At 41.2% G+C, this 16814-nt stretch overlaps 1 protein-coding gene across 5 annotated transcripts in view; it reads left to right on the forward strand.

Annotated features, from left to right (window-relative positions):
- LOC138197250 (F-BAR and double SH3 domains protein 2-like) overlaps nt 1-16656 on the forward strand; it is a 64029-nt gene extending 47373 nt beyond the window's left edge. For 4 of the 5 annotated variants that reach the window (XM_069147936.1, XM_069147939.1, XM_069147937.1 and 1 more), the window contains 9 exons: nt 1961-2050; nt 2289-2351; nt 7308-7442; nt 7754-7837; nt 8010-8187; nt 9422-9642; nt 11446-11638; nt 11738-11832; nt 12655-16656. In XM_069147936.1, the coding sequence (XP_069004037.1) occupies nt 1961-2050; nt 2289-2351; nt 7308-7442; nt 7754-7837; nt 8010-8187; nt 9422-9642; nt 11446-11638; nt 11738-11832; nt 12655-12747 (1152 nt within the window). In that variant the 3' untranslated portion in view covers nt 12748-16656. The remainder of the gene's footprint in view (nt 1-1960; nt 2051-2288; nt 2352-7307; nt 7443-7753; nt 7838-8009; nt 8188-9421; nt 9643-11445; nt 11639-11737; nt 11833-12654) is intronic. The other variant, XM_069147938.1, reaches the window with a different exon arrangement.
- The last annotated feature ends 158 nt before the right edge of the window (nt 16657-16814 follow it).

Raw genomic sequence — 16814 nt, forward strand, 5'->3', positions numbered from 1 at the left:
CAGTGTTCGATAGTACACACCTCAGACGATTATTTTTTTGTCTTTGTTTGAATGCAATCAATAAATACGGGAAGAAAAACCAGTAGAAACATGTTCTCTCTGCTCCACAGATGCCGGTCTGATTTTTATGGCCTCTGCCTGAGTGCTTGATAAAAGACTGAAACAAGAGACCGTTCACATCTTTCTGTGAAATTACTTGAACACTTATTACTGTTACAAAATTCCCCAGCATGATAAAACGAAACAAGTGATTCATACTTTGATAAAAGACAAATTAAAATTCTCTTAAAGTTAAATTTGTTATATTCAATATTCTTATGTTAATTACATATAATGACATTCCACCCCAGGCTGTCTCTAGTGCTCTACTGGAGCTTATTAATAAAACAACAAGCTTCCTAGATCAGAAATTAAGAGAAAAGACAGCATTAGGATGAATGGGAAACTCGTGTGTTATAATTTATACAGATTTCGGTATTAGATGATGATGAGTATCTTCCTCTTTCTAAGAAGCTCTTAGAGGATGAGAGACTGTCAGCAGTTGAGGGTCTGTCCCCTGAGCTGTTGAAGCCTCTTGTCAAACTGGCTCCAGCAGACAATCTGGCCTCATTTACATGTGTCAGCACGACAGGGAGCAGGTTGTGCTCTCAGACACCTTTCAGCACAAGCAAACGCAACGAAAGAAGACTGGAAAAATGTGTGGAAGTATCTTCTCTTAATCTAGACACATTTCCATCCGCGTTGGCATGTTTGTACCATAATAAGAGAAGGCACAATCACAGTGTCCATATTGTGTCCATAAAGCTGACTTCTTTTATTTTATCTTTCGAATAAAAAAAACAGGAGGAACTGTATTGTGAAACAGTTACTGTATAGTTGTACTAAATACCCCGTGTGATCCCACTGTCCCTCTTTATCTTGACATTGTAATACTTCACATATTCGACATATCTTCTCTTCATGTAGTTTGTTGTCTTAAATGGAGCTCACATACAGTATTTCATAACTTTTCCCTACAACTCCATCTGTTTGTCTTTTGAGATCACCTGGTTGTAGCACGTTTTGCAGACCACCATAGATGTCTTTAGTTTTATTTACAGCCAGACAGCTGAATTTTCTTACTGCAGTGTCTCTCTTCCTGTCCATCTTTCCATGTGTTTTTCAGTCTCCTTTTCTTTCAGTTAAAGCTGTATCGATTACAGTTGCTCAGCTGGACCAGCTGCCTGAGTTTGTGCCGTCTATCCACCAGCGATCTATACTCACACCAACCTATTGACTTGAAGTAATGATGCTTCAAGTCAAGATGCTGCAAATTCTTTTTAAGGAACCACTGCTAACAGTAAAATTGCCAGTATTTTGACTATCCTTTTTAGTTTGGTATGTTTATGGTCCAACTGGAACAGCCAAGGCCGATGTTTCCCTTTTGTATTTGTTGGGTGCTGCAGAAAAGAAAACATGGAGGCTCTCAAGGGACTCAGGTCTTTATTGATCAAAGTCGAGGAGGCTGTGCTTGTCAGTGTGTCTGTCTGTCAGACTCTGTGGGATGGAGTCATGAGCCATCAATCTGCTCTGTCAGCATCGCTGAGAAGGGAAAGGGGCAGGTAATGAAAGAGGAAATTGATGAAAACAGAGAGACGCCAACAAAAAAAGAGAAAGGATCAGAGATGAAAGTGAGTCTGAGTGTAAATCTCAGGGGTTTCCCTACTGGTGGTTATAGCCTCCATCATATCGTCTCATTAGGAAGGAACCTTATTCTAGTGTTCGCAGCTCGTTAAAACAAAGTACAGCAAGTTTTGGTGATTTGTTCTTTAGGAGATTATGTGGCACAGATTTGACACATGGGACCATTGGGTTTTAAAAAAACTCAATCAATATTGCTCCTTTTAAGATTAATAGGAGAAAAGCTCTTGTCGGGCAGTGAGGTGTATTATTAACTCTCCTAACCCCTTTTTCTCTTAAGACAATAAAGTTGAAAGCTGAAGCTCGGTTGGACCTTCTGCGGCAAGTGGGGGTTGCCGTGGATACCTGGCTGAAGAGCGCCATGAACCAGGTGTGTTTTGTAACCGAGTGTTGGGAAAATCAATACATGTACGCTGTACGTGTGTGCATGCAAGCCTCTCCTTCTCTCTGCCTGACGTGTTTTATGCAGACAAGCATGATGCACTGTGTGATACGTGTGTGTACTTCTATCCTTTCCCACATAAATTGTAGTTTGTGTAGTGCAATGTGAGTGTGCCTGTTTGCAACATGTGAATAAACCCCCCACTCTCTCTGTGTGCATGCTGTAGGTGATGGAGGAGCTGGAGAATGAACGCTGGGCAAGCTACACTTCGCACGATCCCTCACTGTCGGTGAGACACTTGCTCTCGCTGTACCTACGTTGCTGCTTTCTTGCCAAGCCAGCAGAGTGAAACCAAAAACAGAAAGTCTGTTAATATGATTTGAAAACATAGGAGGACTCAATTAAACTGTAAAACTTGTGAACATGGTATTGGACCTGTTGTTAGTCCCACTGCCAGCAATTCTGGAGACTAAGACTAAGTACATAAATACGGTTTCTGATTGGCTTGAAAGTACAAATCTCACAGGGCGAAAAAGAAGCGTACCTTTTCACCACACAGTACACATCGTAGCTGTCCTTGTTGCATGCACTGTGGCATGTTTTACTCACTTCAAGTGAAAACCATCAGATCCCTGAATTTTGTGTTAGTCACAACTGCTGTTTGCTCATCTGTTTTACCCACACGTTTTCTTCTTGCAATACACAAAACGGCACTGAGTTCAGCACATTCAAATAAGTAATCTTACAGTCTTAAAGGAGCAGTTTGTAGGATTTAGAGGCATCTGGCAGTGAGGTTGCAGATTGCAACCAACTGAACACCCCTGTTCACCCTCTCTTTCAAATCATGTAGGGCAGGGTTCTCCAATCTTTTTTCCTCTGAGAGCTACTTTGACAAAAGGAAAGTGTCCAAGAGCTACTCATTACATAGCTGACCACTTTTATTCTTTTATATAAACAATTACAAATTGATAATCAACACGCACATACTCGACTAGTAACTACCAGGTAGCTCGAGAGCTGCTGGTTGGAAACCTGTGGTGTAGGAGAATCTATGGTGGTCGCAAAACTTGTAAAAGATGCAAAAGCCCCTCTCGAGATGGTGTTTGGTTTGTTTCTTCTGGACTCCTGTAGAAACATAGCGGGCTCTGTGGAAGAGGACCAACTCTTTATGTAGATTAAAATGTACCCCATTCTAAGGTAACAAAAACACAAACATTTTTAGCCTTGTGAATTTACGCAAATGGAAACGTAATTATGAAGAATATATTCAACAAGTATTTCTGCCTATAGATCCCGCTAGACCTTACATACCAAACCTTTAAAACACTGGCTCCTATTGATATGAAGTGAAAATCATCCAGCTCAAATCATCTTCCTGACGACTCGCTCCCTGAATGATGTAATTTGGTGAACAAGTGACCTCGGCCCTACTGTCTAATCATCCATCACACCAGTTGCAGCCTCTTAAAACACCCCACTACCCCAGTGGAATATTGATGTAGTCCAGACATAATGTAGTTTTTGATTTCGTGACCCTTAGCTTTAATGACACAAAACACTCTGAAGCTCTTTTTTTTTGTATCACCTCGTCAGGTTTAGGAATGTGTGTACATACAATTGTCGAGGCTGAGGAAGTGGACTCCGGGTAGTAATGCTCCCTTACTGCCCTCATTACTGGTGGTAGTCGACCCCGTACAGAAAGTCGACCTTATAAAGGAAGTTTGACACTTTGGGAAATATAACTTTTTGCTTTTATACTGCGAGTGAGATGAGAATATTGATCGCAGGCTCAAGTCTTTGCCATAAAGATACGATGTTGCTCCTAAAACAGATTCATTGCACAAATATTTTATTAGTTCAGTTGGTATTGTTCTTAAAATGAGACTTTATAAGACTCGCATGCTGTTGCACAAGTTGTGGATATTTATGCACATTTGTGTCGGTGCATTTGTTTTGTTTTGTGTTTTGTTTTTTTACATCAGCAATACAGGGAGGAAAAGTGTGTGCGCATGACTCAAAGTGTAACCCCTCACAGGACTTTGTGAGGAGTCGTGTGTGCCTGTCTGTCAACAGGGCTAAACATAGTCAGTCTGCTCCACTGGAAGCACTTGACATTCTGCTCATGTGATATTGCAGCTCGCAGCTAACACCAGGGAGAGGTACTGAGAGTGAGAAAGAGAGAGAAAATAGGGAGAGAGAGGGAGAAATCTGGGAGGAGAGCGATGGGAAGAAGCAGGGATGATAGAGGGAGTTGTGCAGTGAGAGAGGGAGAGGTGGAGAGACAATTACTGACGGAGAAAATAAACTGAGAAAAGGAAGAGGGGGTGTGATGTGGAGAAGGAGAGGTGAGGAGACAGTGGTGTTAGGGCGATAATGCTGAAGTAAAATTGGATGCAGAAGTGAGAGAGACGGGCGGGATTGTGGAAATACAGCAGAGAACATACTGTAAGCCCACAGTATACTGCTAAAATAATAGATTTGGTTTACCAAGATGAAACAAAGAGCAGCCTTTAGATTGGATCACAAGCATGCAAACCAAACCTTTCAAACGTTGACACATTTATGTCTCAAAAACCTCAGTGATGGTGGGAACTTTGAATCTTTTTATGTTCTTTTGAGTGCACTTTTAAAACTTTCTTTTTTAACTTTCCTTGCCCTGTTTATAAGATTAATCAGTTGGAAGCACTTGCAGAAAACTCCCATCTGGTGCGGGTGCCATTAAAAGAACAGACTAGGAGGCACACTGAGTATTCAGCCATATGACAGCAGTTCAACAGCCTTTGATTTTATTTGGAGTGCACTGGAGCCTTCAGAGACTGGCAGCAGCAAAGGAGGAGAGATGAATATTATTAACAAGGTGCAACAAAGGAAATGAAGAGAGAGAGAGAGAAGGGGAGAAAAACTGCAGGAGGAATTGTTAACAGCAGTTTGCTGATTAGGCAGATGTCAAAAGTGACCGACGGCAGTAAAAAAAGAAGAAAGGATGGATGGATTGTGAAGAATAATCCGCACAGAAAAACAATGAGTGCAGGGAATGGGGACTTCCCTCTGGCCTTCCTTCAGCCCACTCACTTTTATTAATACAAGTATGAAATACTGCAAGTCACAAAGCTTTAAGTCTCTCAGGCCCCAACTGCCTTCATTACAATATCACTTTTACAGTTATTACTCTACAGGACCAATAAAATATGCCTTTGGTCTCTATCTCATCTCTATTGGCTCACTCAGTGAGCTGCATTCTTTGGTGATACTTTATTGGGTTATTAATGAAATACATGCTGGTCATTTAACTTCAGGGAATAAATGGGATCGGCCCTCAGACGGTGCAGCATACTCTTAAATCAACGATGTAAAGTGTATGTAACACAATAAACATGCAGGCACCAAAAATGTGGCTTTGCAAACACGCCTCAAAATGTTGAACTGGACATCAAGTTATCCGTTATCACGCTGAATCCATCTCTCTGCCCTGTTGTGTATTTCTTTGGTATGTCTCTTTACAATGTACCAACTGTCACTGCACAGGTCCTACTTCAAAAGGATTTGTTACATTAGGGGGGTTAATTTAACACTAAATATTGTGGCTATACACGTTACCAACAGGCCGCAATAGTTACTCTCCTCATTTGAGTGCACACATTTTATAAGTTACATAATGTTTGCACTTTGATTCATATCAAAATATCTTGGTAACTATTTTGTTTCCACAGACATTCAGGAGAAACCTGCTGACACTGTGGAAACCTTCACTTTTCTTGTAGTGCTTCCATTAGGACTGACTTGGCTTCCAGCAAAATCCCTTTTAACTACTTTACTATTACTTGAACAGCTTTGGTGGTGACCTAACTTTTATTTGTCCAATAACATTCAAATGTACTTGTTAAACTAAAGACTGTCCCGTAATCCTTTTCTCTACTTTGTGTTTCGCTATGGTTGGCGTGTTAACCAGCATGGGAACATGCTTAACTATGATAATGAACATGGTAAACATTATACCTGCAAAGCATTGTCAAATTAGCATGCTGACATTTAACTGCAGCATTACATAACAGTTTACAGCAGCAGTCGGAGATGTAACATGTGTGTTATAACAGAAAATACATCATTCAAAAGAAAAGCAAACATAAAATCATGCAGCTTATGTGTTGTAAGATTTTGTGTGAACCGATCCTACTGGCAAGCTTTCTTAGTTGTGTGTTTTCTTTTTTGTTTAATTACAGAATGCCTTAAGACCACACCTGAAGGTTTGCATTTCCCTAGAGAAAACATTCTTCTGTCCAACTTGGGAGATCAGATCAACAAAACACACGCTGGTGTAGAGTTTACTGTGTCAACAGAAATCTGATGACTAAACACAATGATCACGGAGTAGACACACACACACACACACACACACACACACACACACACACACACACACACACACACACACACACACACACACACACACCCTCTCTCTCTCTCTCTCTCTCTATTGTTATCGGGCAGGTCAGCTTGCTGTGTGCCATGGATCTTTCTACCAGCTGGATCACATGACATTCATACAAGCCAGTGAAATTCACATGGAACAAAAGAGGGAGGGTCTGAATCATATGAAACATTAGTCCCTCAACACCTGTCGCTAAAAGCTACAGTACACACACCGAGCAGCACAGAGAAACGTAGACAGGAAGTACAGGTAAGGGATCATCAGTAGAAGTTTGCTTGTGAGACTGTAGCACGGAGGAAGGAAGAGGTAACGGGTAAATGTCAGTCTCTGTTAAATGGACAGACTTCCAACTCGTCAATAAATACATAGAAGGCAGGAGGAGTGGAAGGTGGGACGGTAACACAGCAAGAGTGTGAAAGGCAGAGGTGAATGGGAGAGAACAAAAGGAAGGGAGCTGTAGACCTCAGACAAAAGCAGAAATACAAAACAACAGCAATATAAAACGTCACCTCGCTGGGCATCCCTGAAGGACAGGAGGAGTTACAATCAGACTTTTTTCTGGTTTAATTTGAATTCAATTCTTGGCAAGTTAACTTTTATTTGATGCTATGATATGTTAATCATGGGTGGAACTCCATTTCGACTTGTTCTTGCATTTGGACGATTGTTTGATTGTTTGATCTGTAGTACAATAATGTATTTTATTCTTTCGCTTTAAAAGTGAGTGGTGCTTTTTTTTTTTTTTTTTCTGCGTCCCTGTACTTATCAGAGGGTTTTGACTTCGTCTTCGGCTGTGGCTCTGTTTATGTGTTAAAGGGCACAGTGGACTTGGAGCGCGAGGAGGGCGAAGAGTGTGAAGAGAATATGGAGGTTTTTGACGATAGCAGCTCCAGTCCTTCGGGAACCCTCCGCAACTACCCGCTAACCTGCAAAGTCCTGTACTCATACAAGGTATAAATACACACACATGTACACACAAAGTTACTTTCTGCAGTTACGTGGTCGCACACCTAGCTGCAACCAGAGAAACACCCACAACACACAGTTTAATTGTGTGCCTGTTTAGGTACACAATGAGACAACGAAATGTGAACATCAATGTTACACCAATGGATTTGTGATTGGTAGTCATGACAATGTTTAACATTTTCAGACGAATCATTCATGAAGAAGTCTTTGGGTTATAAAGTATGATTACGCCTATTCTCACTCCCACTTTCTCTCTTCTTCTATGTTGAACTCTTGGTGTGTCTCTCCTTCAGGCCTCTCAGCCAGACGAGTTAACTATTGATGAACAGGAGATGTTGGAGGTCATTGAGGATGGCGACATGGAGGACTGGGTCAAGGTGCCCAAACAGACTCACACACATATATCAGACACACACAGTACAGAAGAGTGCAGTAGATGTATATCGGATGTATTTTTGCAACAGATATTATCTCACCGGCTCTGGATTTGGATTTACATACTTACATGGTATCTTGGTGTTCCTTTTTTTTTTTTTTTCCCTCTCCAAGGCACGCAATAAGACCGGTCTGGTGGGCTACGTCCCAGAGAAATACCTGCAGTTTCCAACCTCCAACAGTCTGCTGAGCATGCTTCAGTCTCTGGCTACGCTCGACGCTCGATCGCACACCTCGTCCAATTCAACGGAGCCAGAGCTGCACTCTGGATGCATCAACGGAGACACAAATAGTAAGCGTTCTGTAAACCAAGTAATGTCAATTATTCTGTTTAACAATCAAACTGCATGCCAGGAGTTTTAAGTGAGAGAAGTTAGTTCCACTTGTACCAGTGTAAATTAGTTTTACCCTTATAATGAGATTATTATGTAGCACCGAGTGAGCCATTTTGCTCTTCACTGCTCCACTGGAGGCCAGCTATAGAAAACGCAGAGTTTGCTCAGCAGGGTTTTTATTGGAAAGAGTAAGTGCGGGGGTTTTCTACTTAGCCCTCCTGGGTATATCAAGGTCAAATTACACAATAAAGGCAAAAAACGCAAGAGAAATATGAGCCACACTTAAGTAAAAGCGGAGTTTCCTAAAACATCCTACCTTAAGTCAAGTTTCCAACGTTTTGTCCACCCTGATTGCCTTTCCATCCACTTATATGTAGCAATTAGAAATGGTGTTGCTGTCACCCCAGTTGATCACTGGAACAGAAAGCCGAGCAAAGTGGTTATATAAAGCTGTGGAAAGAAAACTAAACATCAGCGGTTGAAAATGTGGGCCAATTTAATGAAATGGACAAGAGACAAGTCTCGTCTGTTCTCCCACTCATTTCTGTGATTCAAGCACACACTGTTGGGTGTTGAAAGTCTGCATTCAGCCAGCATTGAAAGAAAATATCAAGTAAATGAAGTTGCTGGATGCAAGCTTCAAGCTGGAACTCATGACAGCCTTTTAAAAAAAAAAAAAAAAAAAAGGCTAGAGATACTTTTACTCTGACAAATGTTGACCAGGCTTGAAGGGCAACATCTACACTATCTGGTGAAAAGGTATAGTAATTGGTACTTGATTGGCCAGTTTCGCTGCGTACCAAAACAACGACAAAACAACTAAAAAAAAAAACAGCTCTAGATTGTCGCCTAGTGGTTGAAAAATGATTTTCAGTCTGTATCCTTCCTTACGTGCCTTATTTGCAACCTTATACCGCTTTCCCGTTTCCTTCTGCCCACTCTTTCTCCATCCCTCTTTGTTTTGTTTTGTGTCTGCTCTGCCTGAGTACTGAGGAAATCCTGTCACCTAATTATTGTTACAGTTACATCTTTCTGTGTTCTCTGTATCTCCCTCACTCCAGCCATGTGTACCATTTACTTTATGACAAAGAGGGCCAAAGCAGACAAGGAACTACATTTCCCGGAGAATAATTATTCCCAGTGTAACTCTAATTGCTTTCTCCCTCTCTTTGTCGTCTCTCCTCCCGGCAGTGGTGTATGTCCGCGCACTTTACGATTACGAGGGCCAGGCGGATGAAGAACTGTCCTTTTCCGAGGGAGCCGTGATCCGCCTGTTGAGCCGTGACACCCAGACAGACGACGGCTTCTGGGAGGGGGAGCTGAACGGGCGGGTGGGCGTTTTCCCCTCCGTGCTGGTAGAAGATCTCACCGAGAATGGGGAGACCAGCGGGGGAGGGGCGGGCGATACGCAGGTACGGTAACACCCGCGCGCACGGGGGCGAGTCTCCCAGTTGGGGAAATGGAGTGACAACTGTAAAGCGAGGTGGGGCTGATTTACTGCTAAGCAGCAGACATGCAGTGCTTTGCTCTGCAGCTGAGCTAGACATGTGGCCTTATCAGTCCTTCCTCAGGGCACAAATACCGAGGATTGAGTGTCGTCCAGTGTGCCACTTTATACCCCTGCTCCCCTCCCTTCCTGCCTGTAGTCCAGTTGATCTCTCAGCAGGGCAGAGTTCACAAACAGTGGATCAGAACTGTTGTGTTCCTGCAGCACTCTGATAAAAAACCCGGCACCGTAATCACAGAAACGGGTCTTATCTGTGGCACTGAGTGTTGCCCTATTAGAGGTTTAGCAACAGGAAGGATACAGCCTCTCCCTTCCTACAAGACGGCAGACATAACACGCAACAACTTTTAACGTCTTTTAAGTGCTACTGTACGTGGGGAAGATATGTTAAAAAAAAAAAGCTTAATTATCCTATTTGAGTATATCTAAAAAGCCCCAGAAAGTCAAAATGGTTTTCTTTTTGATCATTTTAAATATGTGATGGTGGCAGAGTTTTCCATCCGTGACCGATATTTTTAAGTCGCTTTAATCAATTATTTTATAATAGCATATGTGTGAAACTATTCTGTAAAATGTGAAGGGTCTTGTTTGGAGTTCTAAACACCTCTTCGGTTCCCCTCGCTGCTTCAAAGCGTCTACAGAGGTTCGTTCAGTGTATTTCTTTGGTTTTGCAGCCCGCAACTTTGCTGTGTTGATTCACACGTCTCAGCAGATGTGATGAGATGTTTCCATGTTATGCCATGTTAGCAGCAGCAGCAGCAGCAGCAGGGGGCTGTTTTTTTTTTTTTAGTGAAAAGACTCTAAAAACGTACCATACCCTGCACAGCACCAGATAGCTGTCAGGTAAAGTTAGTAACTAGCTGGTTAACTCAAGTGAGAATAGAGAAACTAAAAAGAACTATATATTTCGCAGAAGTTTGTGGTGACCGAAAAAAGGCACACAAAAAAAATCATTCTGCCATAAACACGACTCTAAATTTACATGGTTTCATATCTGCTGCTATATCAACTTTATACTGTGACTTTGTGAATATTGAGTCTGCAGCTCGTAGCACTGCCCCATTGCCAAAATACATGGTATTAATCCATTAGTAAAATCAACCAGTTAGCCCTACGCTGTTTTTTTCTGTTACATTCATGCATGCTGTTTATGTAGGTTTGCCTTCTTTTATCTTGTTTGCCACTGTTCTTTTTTTCTGTAAAGATTAAACAGTTTTAATCCAGTTGAACAGGTTTCATGCAGTTGATGGAGAGCTCATAAAATATTCCTCATGTCCATCAGGCAAAGGTCCAACATTTTGGCCTGTAACTTTTTTTTTTTCTTCTTCCATTTCAAGCGTTAACAACCTGCTTCGTTTTCTCATGTTTATGGAGTCGTGATGAGTGCCGTTACCGAGGGCTTGGTTTTAGACCGTGATTGTTCCATTTAAATATTAGAAGAAAAAAACATAACAATAAAAAAATAAACTTTTAAAAAGCTTTTTGCTCTATCTGAAAGGAGGAGATTTTTTAGATGCATTCATGGTGCTTATTTAAGATGCTTTTTATGTTCAAGCCGTTCAACTTAGACTCAGATGAAAGTGGTTCAGTCCTCAGTTTGACATTGTTTTTGATGTGACGTACAGAGCGTGAGAATCATTCCAGGAGCTTTCAAATCAAAAGTGAGCAGATGACGATGAATTTTCTCTCTTTCTGTCACTCCCTGCAGATCTCTCCATCGTTGAAGTTGCCATCTTCTCTGCCACATCTCCCCCTGTACGACCAACCTCCCATCAGCTCTTTCACCAGCCCCGAGATCTCCACCCCACCTCCTCTGCCGCGCTCACCCTCCGCTGCACTTAACGGGGAGCATAAGCCCCCGCTGCCTGCCTCGTCACACAAAGGACCGAAGTCCACTCACAGTAGGACGCACACAAACACAACAACTTTTATCAGCGACTGAATTCATTGGGAAGAGTCACTGTGACTTTTGTTTACATTTTTTTTGACTCTCCCTCTAGATCACAGCTCCGGCAGGAGTCCGGTGTCTCCAGGATTTGCACAGACTCAGCCGTTGCGATTCACTACTGAGGGAGGCCCGGGCAAACTACGACCTGTTAGTATCAAAGTCGCTCGACAAGTGTGTTTTTTGTGTGTAAAAATGTGAATGTTATTTTTGATGATGAATCTATAAAGGCATGGGCTTTGTGTTGTTTTCCTCACAGATGGATTTAATAGAAGATTTCAGATTCACAAAGCAAAATCAGCATCACCTTTTGTTAGGAAATTAGAGCCGAAGTTGGGGTAGTTTTACCTAACATGATATAGATAAAAAGGTAAATGTAATTGATCAGTGACTTTTACACATCGTTGCAGTTATTTATGACAATGTACAACGTAGTTTCTGAAACACAGTATGAAATATTTTTTTTACAGCAAAGAACATTCTGTTCCCCTGTTTGATAGTTTAAGTGAATCTGCACTCATTTTGCACTGTTCTGGCCTTGTGATTTTTCTTTGGGTTTTTGATGTCCACAAGAGCGATGAATGAATACTTAAGGAGATTGTAACGTGATTTTGTCTTTTGTGTGACACTTTATAGACCTACAGACCTTTATAGACATTTTACAGAAACTTTTTGTGACGTGGTTCTCTCCGATTTCCTTTTGAAATCAAAATTTTACATAAGTGTCCATTTAAATTGTGACCTGGGAGTCCAAAAGATGAATTAAATCCCGTCTTTATTTGAAAACAGCTCTAAAAGAAGAGGAAAAAAATGATTCCTAGTCCTTGCGTGCATTTCTTGGTTTGTGTCTCACAACAGGAAATGAACATCATTTAAGAAATTAAGGCCATCTCTGTTATTGCTGCCTTGACATTCCTTGGTTTGGCTGTGTTCTTCAACTTACATTTAATGTGTTTTGTTTCCCCGCTGCAGGTGCGAGCCGCTCCTCCTCCACCCAAACAGCACCCCCGCCGACAGCAGGAGAAGGGCGACAAGACGGAGGAGGTGGAGATCACGCTGGTGTGACAGACAGACGGGCTGACAGGCGGCTCTAGACACGCACACAAAATTATCACTGATGAAAAACAGACGTGTCCTACAGGCCGGGGATCTGAACTGAAGTGAGCTTAAATAAAGTGATGTGACGGATAAACCGAACCGAACCACTTCGACCCCTCCGGCCGCTCCGCATCTACTCTCATCCTCAAGTTGAGGAAGAGGGCAGAGAGAGGGGGGGGGAGAGAAAAAGACAGAGTATCCAATTAAATAATTTCCGTATTAGCCTCCTAATGAAGTGCAACAGTAGCCGCCCCCACATCCCTCTTCACCCTCCCGTCCTTCCATTCTTGCCTTAAAACCTCACCTCACTGGGCAGCGGACCAGAGCCCGATGAAGAGGAGGAGGAATGTTTGCAGAGGGGGGGAGCGTGAGGAAAAGTTAATGATGGCTTTGGCAAGTTTTCTTTTGGCCTGTTAAGCTTACTTTAAGATAAGTAAGGTATCTTATATTTTCTGCAGAGGCAGATCATTCTGCCACATTTAACTTTTTTACTCACTTTTTGTTAAAAAGTAGTCATGACGCTCGTGATGAATGTTGGAGCTCTGAAACTGACAAAATGTAGTAAAGGGTTATCGGAAAAGTCAAAGATATTACTGAATGCTGAAATAACAAGTATAAATATAAATAAACTCAAAAGTGACTTATCTATACTCTTATTCATCTATTCCCTGTTTTTCCCCTTTTTAATATGTGGAGCAGCGGAGTGGCTTGCTGAAAACACTTCAAGCTGTATATATCTATGGCTAAACACTGTTTTCTATTCACAAAGCTGGCAGGTTGCCATCTTTGTTTTGGCACAAGTTTATAAATCAGCTGAGAAAATCTTTTTAATCGTTTAGTGGACAACAGTGAATTCCCTTTTTCCATTCCATTTTTAACCAACAGTTAATCAAATGTATTCTAATGTGAGCAGCGCGAACTGGAGCTAACACAGTCCCTTGTTGTGAGGTAAATGGAGAATTATCAAGGCTAATGTGTGCCAAGACTAACAAAAAGTGTGCACAGTAAAATAAATTAGTTTTGCTTTATTTTCTCATGCCATTGGTTATCTTAGATCTCGGGTACCTTTTCCTATATTTTGTATTTTGAGTGTTGTTGCTCCATGAGAAGTAAGCTTGATGAAAGGAAATGAGCGGAAAAAAAAAAAAAAAAACTTGCCAAGGTCGTCATGTGTCGAGTGGAGTGGGGTCGAAGTAAATGGACAGAGGAAGTGTGTGGTGTGCGTGTGGACGCAGCCTCTCCTCCCTTCCCCTCCCCTCCCCTGCCCTGCCCTTCCCTCACCACATATAGTCATTATCATCATACGTATCTAATGTGTATTAGTACAGTACATTACTGTTGTCATAGGAATGTTATGCGCAGCGTTTCATATAGACTAACTCGGCTGAATGGAATACCAGGTCTGATATGTAGTGGGAGTTTTATCTTCATCTTATACTGAAAGGGCATTGTAAATACAGCAGGAAGGAGAGGATGAAAGGAGAGAAGGGAGGAGAGGATGAAAGGAAACGAGAGACAAAGGAGGCTGGATCCTCCCCTCTCATCTTCACCTCCCCTCCCATCCCTCCTTTCATGTCTCACCCTCTTTTCTCTAATGTCTGTTCTGTCCGTTGGCAGTCAGTGTGAATCATATACACACATACAGTTAACATTATATTACACATGCGTTGCTATATCTTCTCCCATTGTGTGCGCTGCGTGTTTGTATCGCTGTTTGGTTCGGGAGAAGACCGCCGGTGCTTTCGAAGGCATCGACATTGTTGGTATTCACTATGTGTATGAGACAGAGAAGCTTTTTTTTTTTTTTCTTTTTAAGATGATACAGACACTGAAAAATATCTCTGGTCAGGAGATGTTTCTTAAGCACAGAATGACGTGTATAGCTATTTTCCCTACAGATCATATCTCCTCTCACCTTGATTTTGTTCATTTATAACATCGTCCGGTTCAGCTGTGTTTACTCGACATGCTTTACGTTTGCAGGTACTCTGTTTCTCTGTTGTCCTGCCAAGCATCCCCATCACATCACTATGCCAGTTGAGCTTTTTAATGCAACGGAGAAAACATGCATTAAAAAAAAAAAAAAAAAAAAAAATGGACCTTTAACCTCACCAAATTTATATTAACCTTATCTTTTCATTGTATCTTACATTTCAACTTTTATGACGGTCGAAACAGAAAACAAAAGAGGTGTATAAAGCAAATAAATTATCCTTAATGGATGGAACTAGCAAATGACATTCAAATGGAGCCAAGTACAAATCTGTTTTGTTTTTTTACTCAAAAGTAAATAAAAATTCCCCCTAACACACCCTTCAAGCCTTTAAAACTCCTTGCCTAAAGGGCAGCGTAGCACTTTTATTTATTTATACCTTCCCTGGAAAGTAGCAGTACCTTCACATAGAGTCAGTATGGGTAGAAAAGACTGATGAATCACTGCAGTTACAGAAATCAGAGTTATTCTTTTTTCATGCTGGTTTTATAAACATTCTTAGTTTCAGTGTGACTGATACTTTTTTTATTCTGCACTCTTGCAAAGACATGGACAGATGATGGTGGACGGTGTCATTTGATGTTTTCCTTAATTTATATATATATAAAAAAAAAAAAAAGATATAGTCAGGGTTATTTTGAATGAAGACATGTAGAGAATGTGTGGGTTTTTTTTTTTTTTTTTTTTTAAGTCTCGAGTTCGGCCTGCCTGTTTGTGAGTGTGATTGTTTATAAGAGAGAGGAGGAATACTGATCAGATCTGTTTGACGCCGAAGATGTGCCCCACTTTCTTACTACATATTACTTCCAACTTTGGAGTTGAAATGGTGTTCGTGCTGAATATATTACAAAATCGAGTGTATTTCTAATTGTCAGTGTAGATACCAAATATGGTGTCGTTGCACTCTGACGTCCCACAATGCAACAGAAAAGCTAATCGCATCACAAAACAATTAAAACCGATTGTCTTCGGTGGTGAAACAGCTTCAGAAACGTGATGGAAAACAAACAAATGAGCAGCACTGTTTCACAGTTGCAGTATTGCTGTACAGTTCCTGTTAATACACAGCTGTAAAGTGTATTAATTTCTTGTATTCTAACTGGGAAGACAGTATCAAGTATAAAGATTATTACAGAGTACTGACTATAGTATTAGTATGAAGAACGGCGCTGGGGCACAGCTTTAGACCTCTTGTAAGAAAAGAATAGAAAGTCCTCTGAAGTCTTGATCTTGAATTTATTGTTTTTCTCTTTGAAAGGTGGAGGTGAATTATATCAGACTGAGGAAAGTGATGAAACATTTTGTGTAGCACCCAAACCTGACAAAATGAAGCATGCTGGAATTAGTGACACGTTCAGCTATGAACCTCTGCTCTTCCGCTGTCATAGGAACTGGCGTTGACTGGTCACGGTGCGTTCACGGCGACTTGAACAGCAGCCTCTCCTTGATCTCTCTGAGATCTTATTTATAATGGTTTTCAAACTTGTTTTGAAGTTTATGTTTCAGAGCAGCATCCACAGAACTTCCCACCACAAATGCTCAATCAGTCATTCTGTCAAATATCCAATATATGACTTTTTGTTGCCACTTTGAAGATGATTATTTTCCCTTTCTAACAGTCCCCTTGGTCCGCTACCGTGTGAATTATTTGGTATGAGCCTGTTTTTATGTTTTATACAATTCTTTACTTTTCATGTGTGGATATGGAGCAGCACAGCTGTGGGGGAACAACTGGCCTTCTCTCTCGTCACAGACTGTTGCCATGGTGACAATAATGAGAACAGGTGCAAAAGTCTTTCTGCATATTATTATTGGCTGTACAAAAAATAAAGTTTGTATTTATTGTGTACAAATGTTAATTAATAAAAAAATATGGAAAAGTGTTTTTTTTTTTTGTTGGTCACACTGGATTTCTTTTTTTGGATCACTTTCATGTGTGCTTGTATGCGTCAGCCATAATCTGAGTATGATATACACGCTTGAGGATTATTGTAACTGACATGTACATATCTGTGTGTGTCTCCTGTGGATGTTGCAGTTA

The sequence above is a fragment of the Embiotoca jacksoni genome, unplaced genomic scaffold, assembly GCF_022577435.1.
Source record: "Embiotoca jacksoni isolate LCO1_2020_lvr unplaced genomic scaffold, fEmbJac1.0.p SCAF_14, whole genome shotgun sequence".
Taxonomy (NCBI): domain Eukaryota; kingdom Metazoa; phylum Chordata; class Actinopteri; family Embiotocidae; genus Embiotoca; species Embiotoca jacksoni.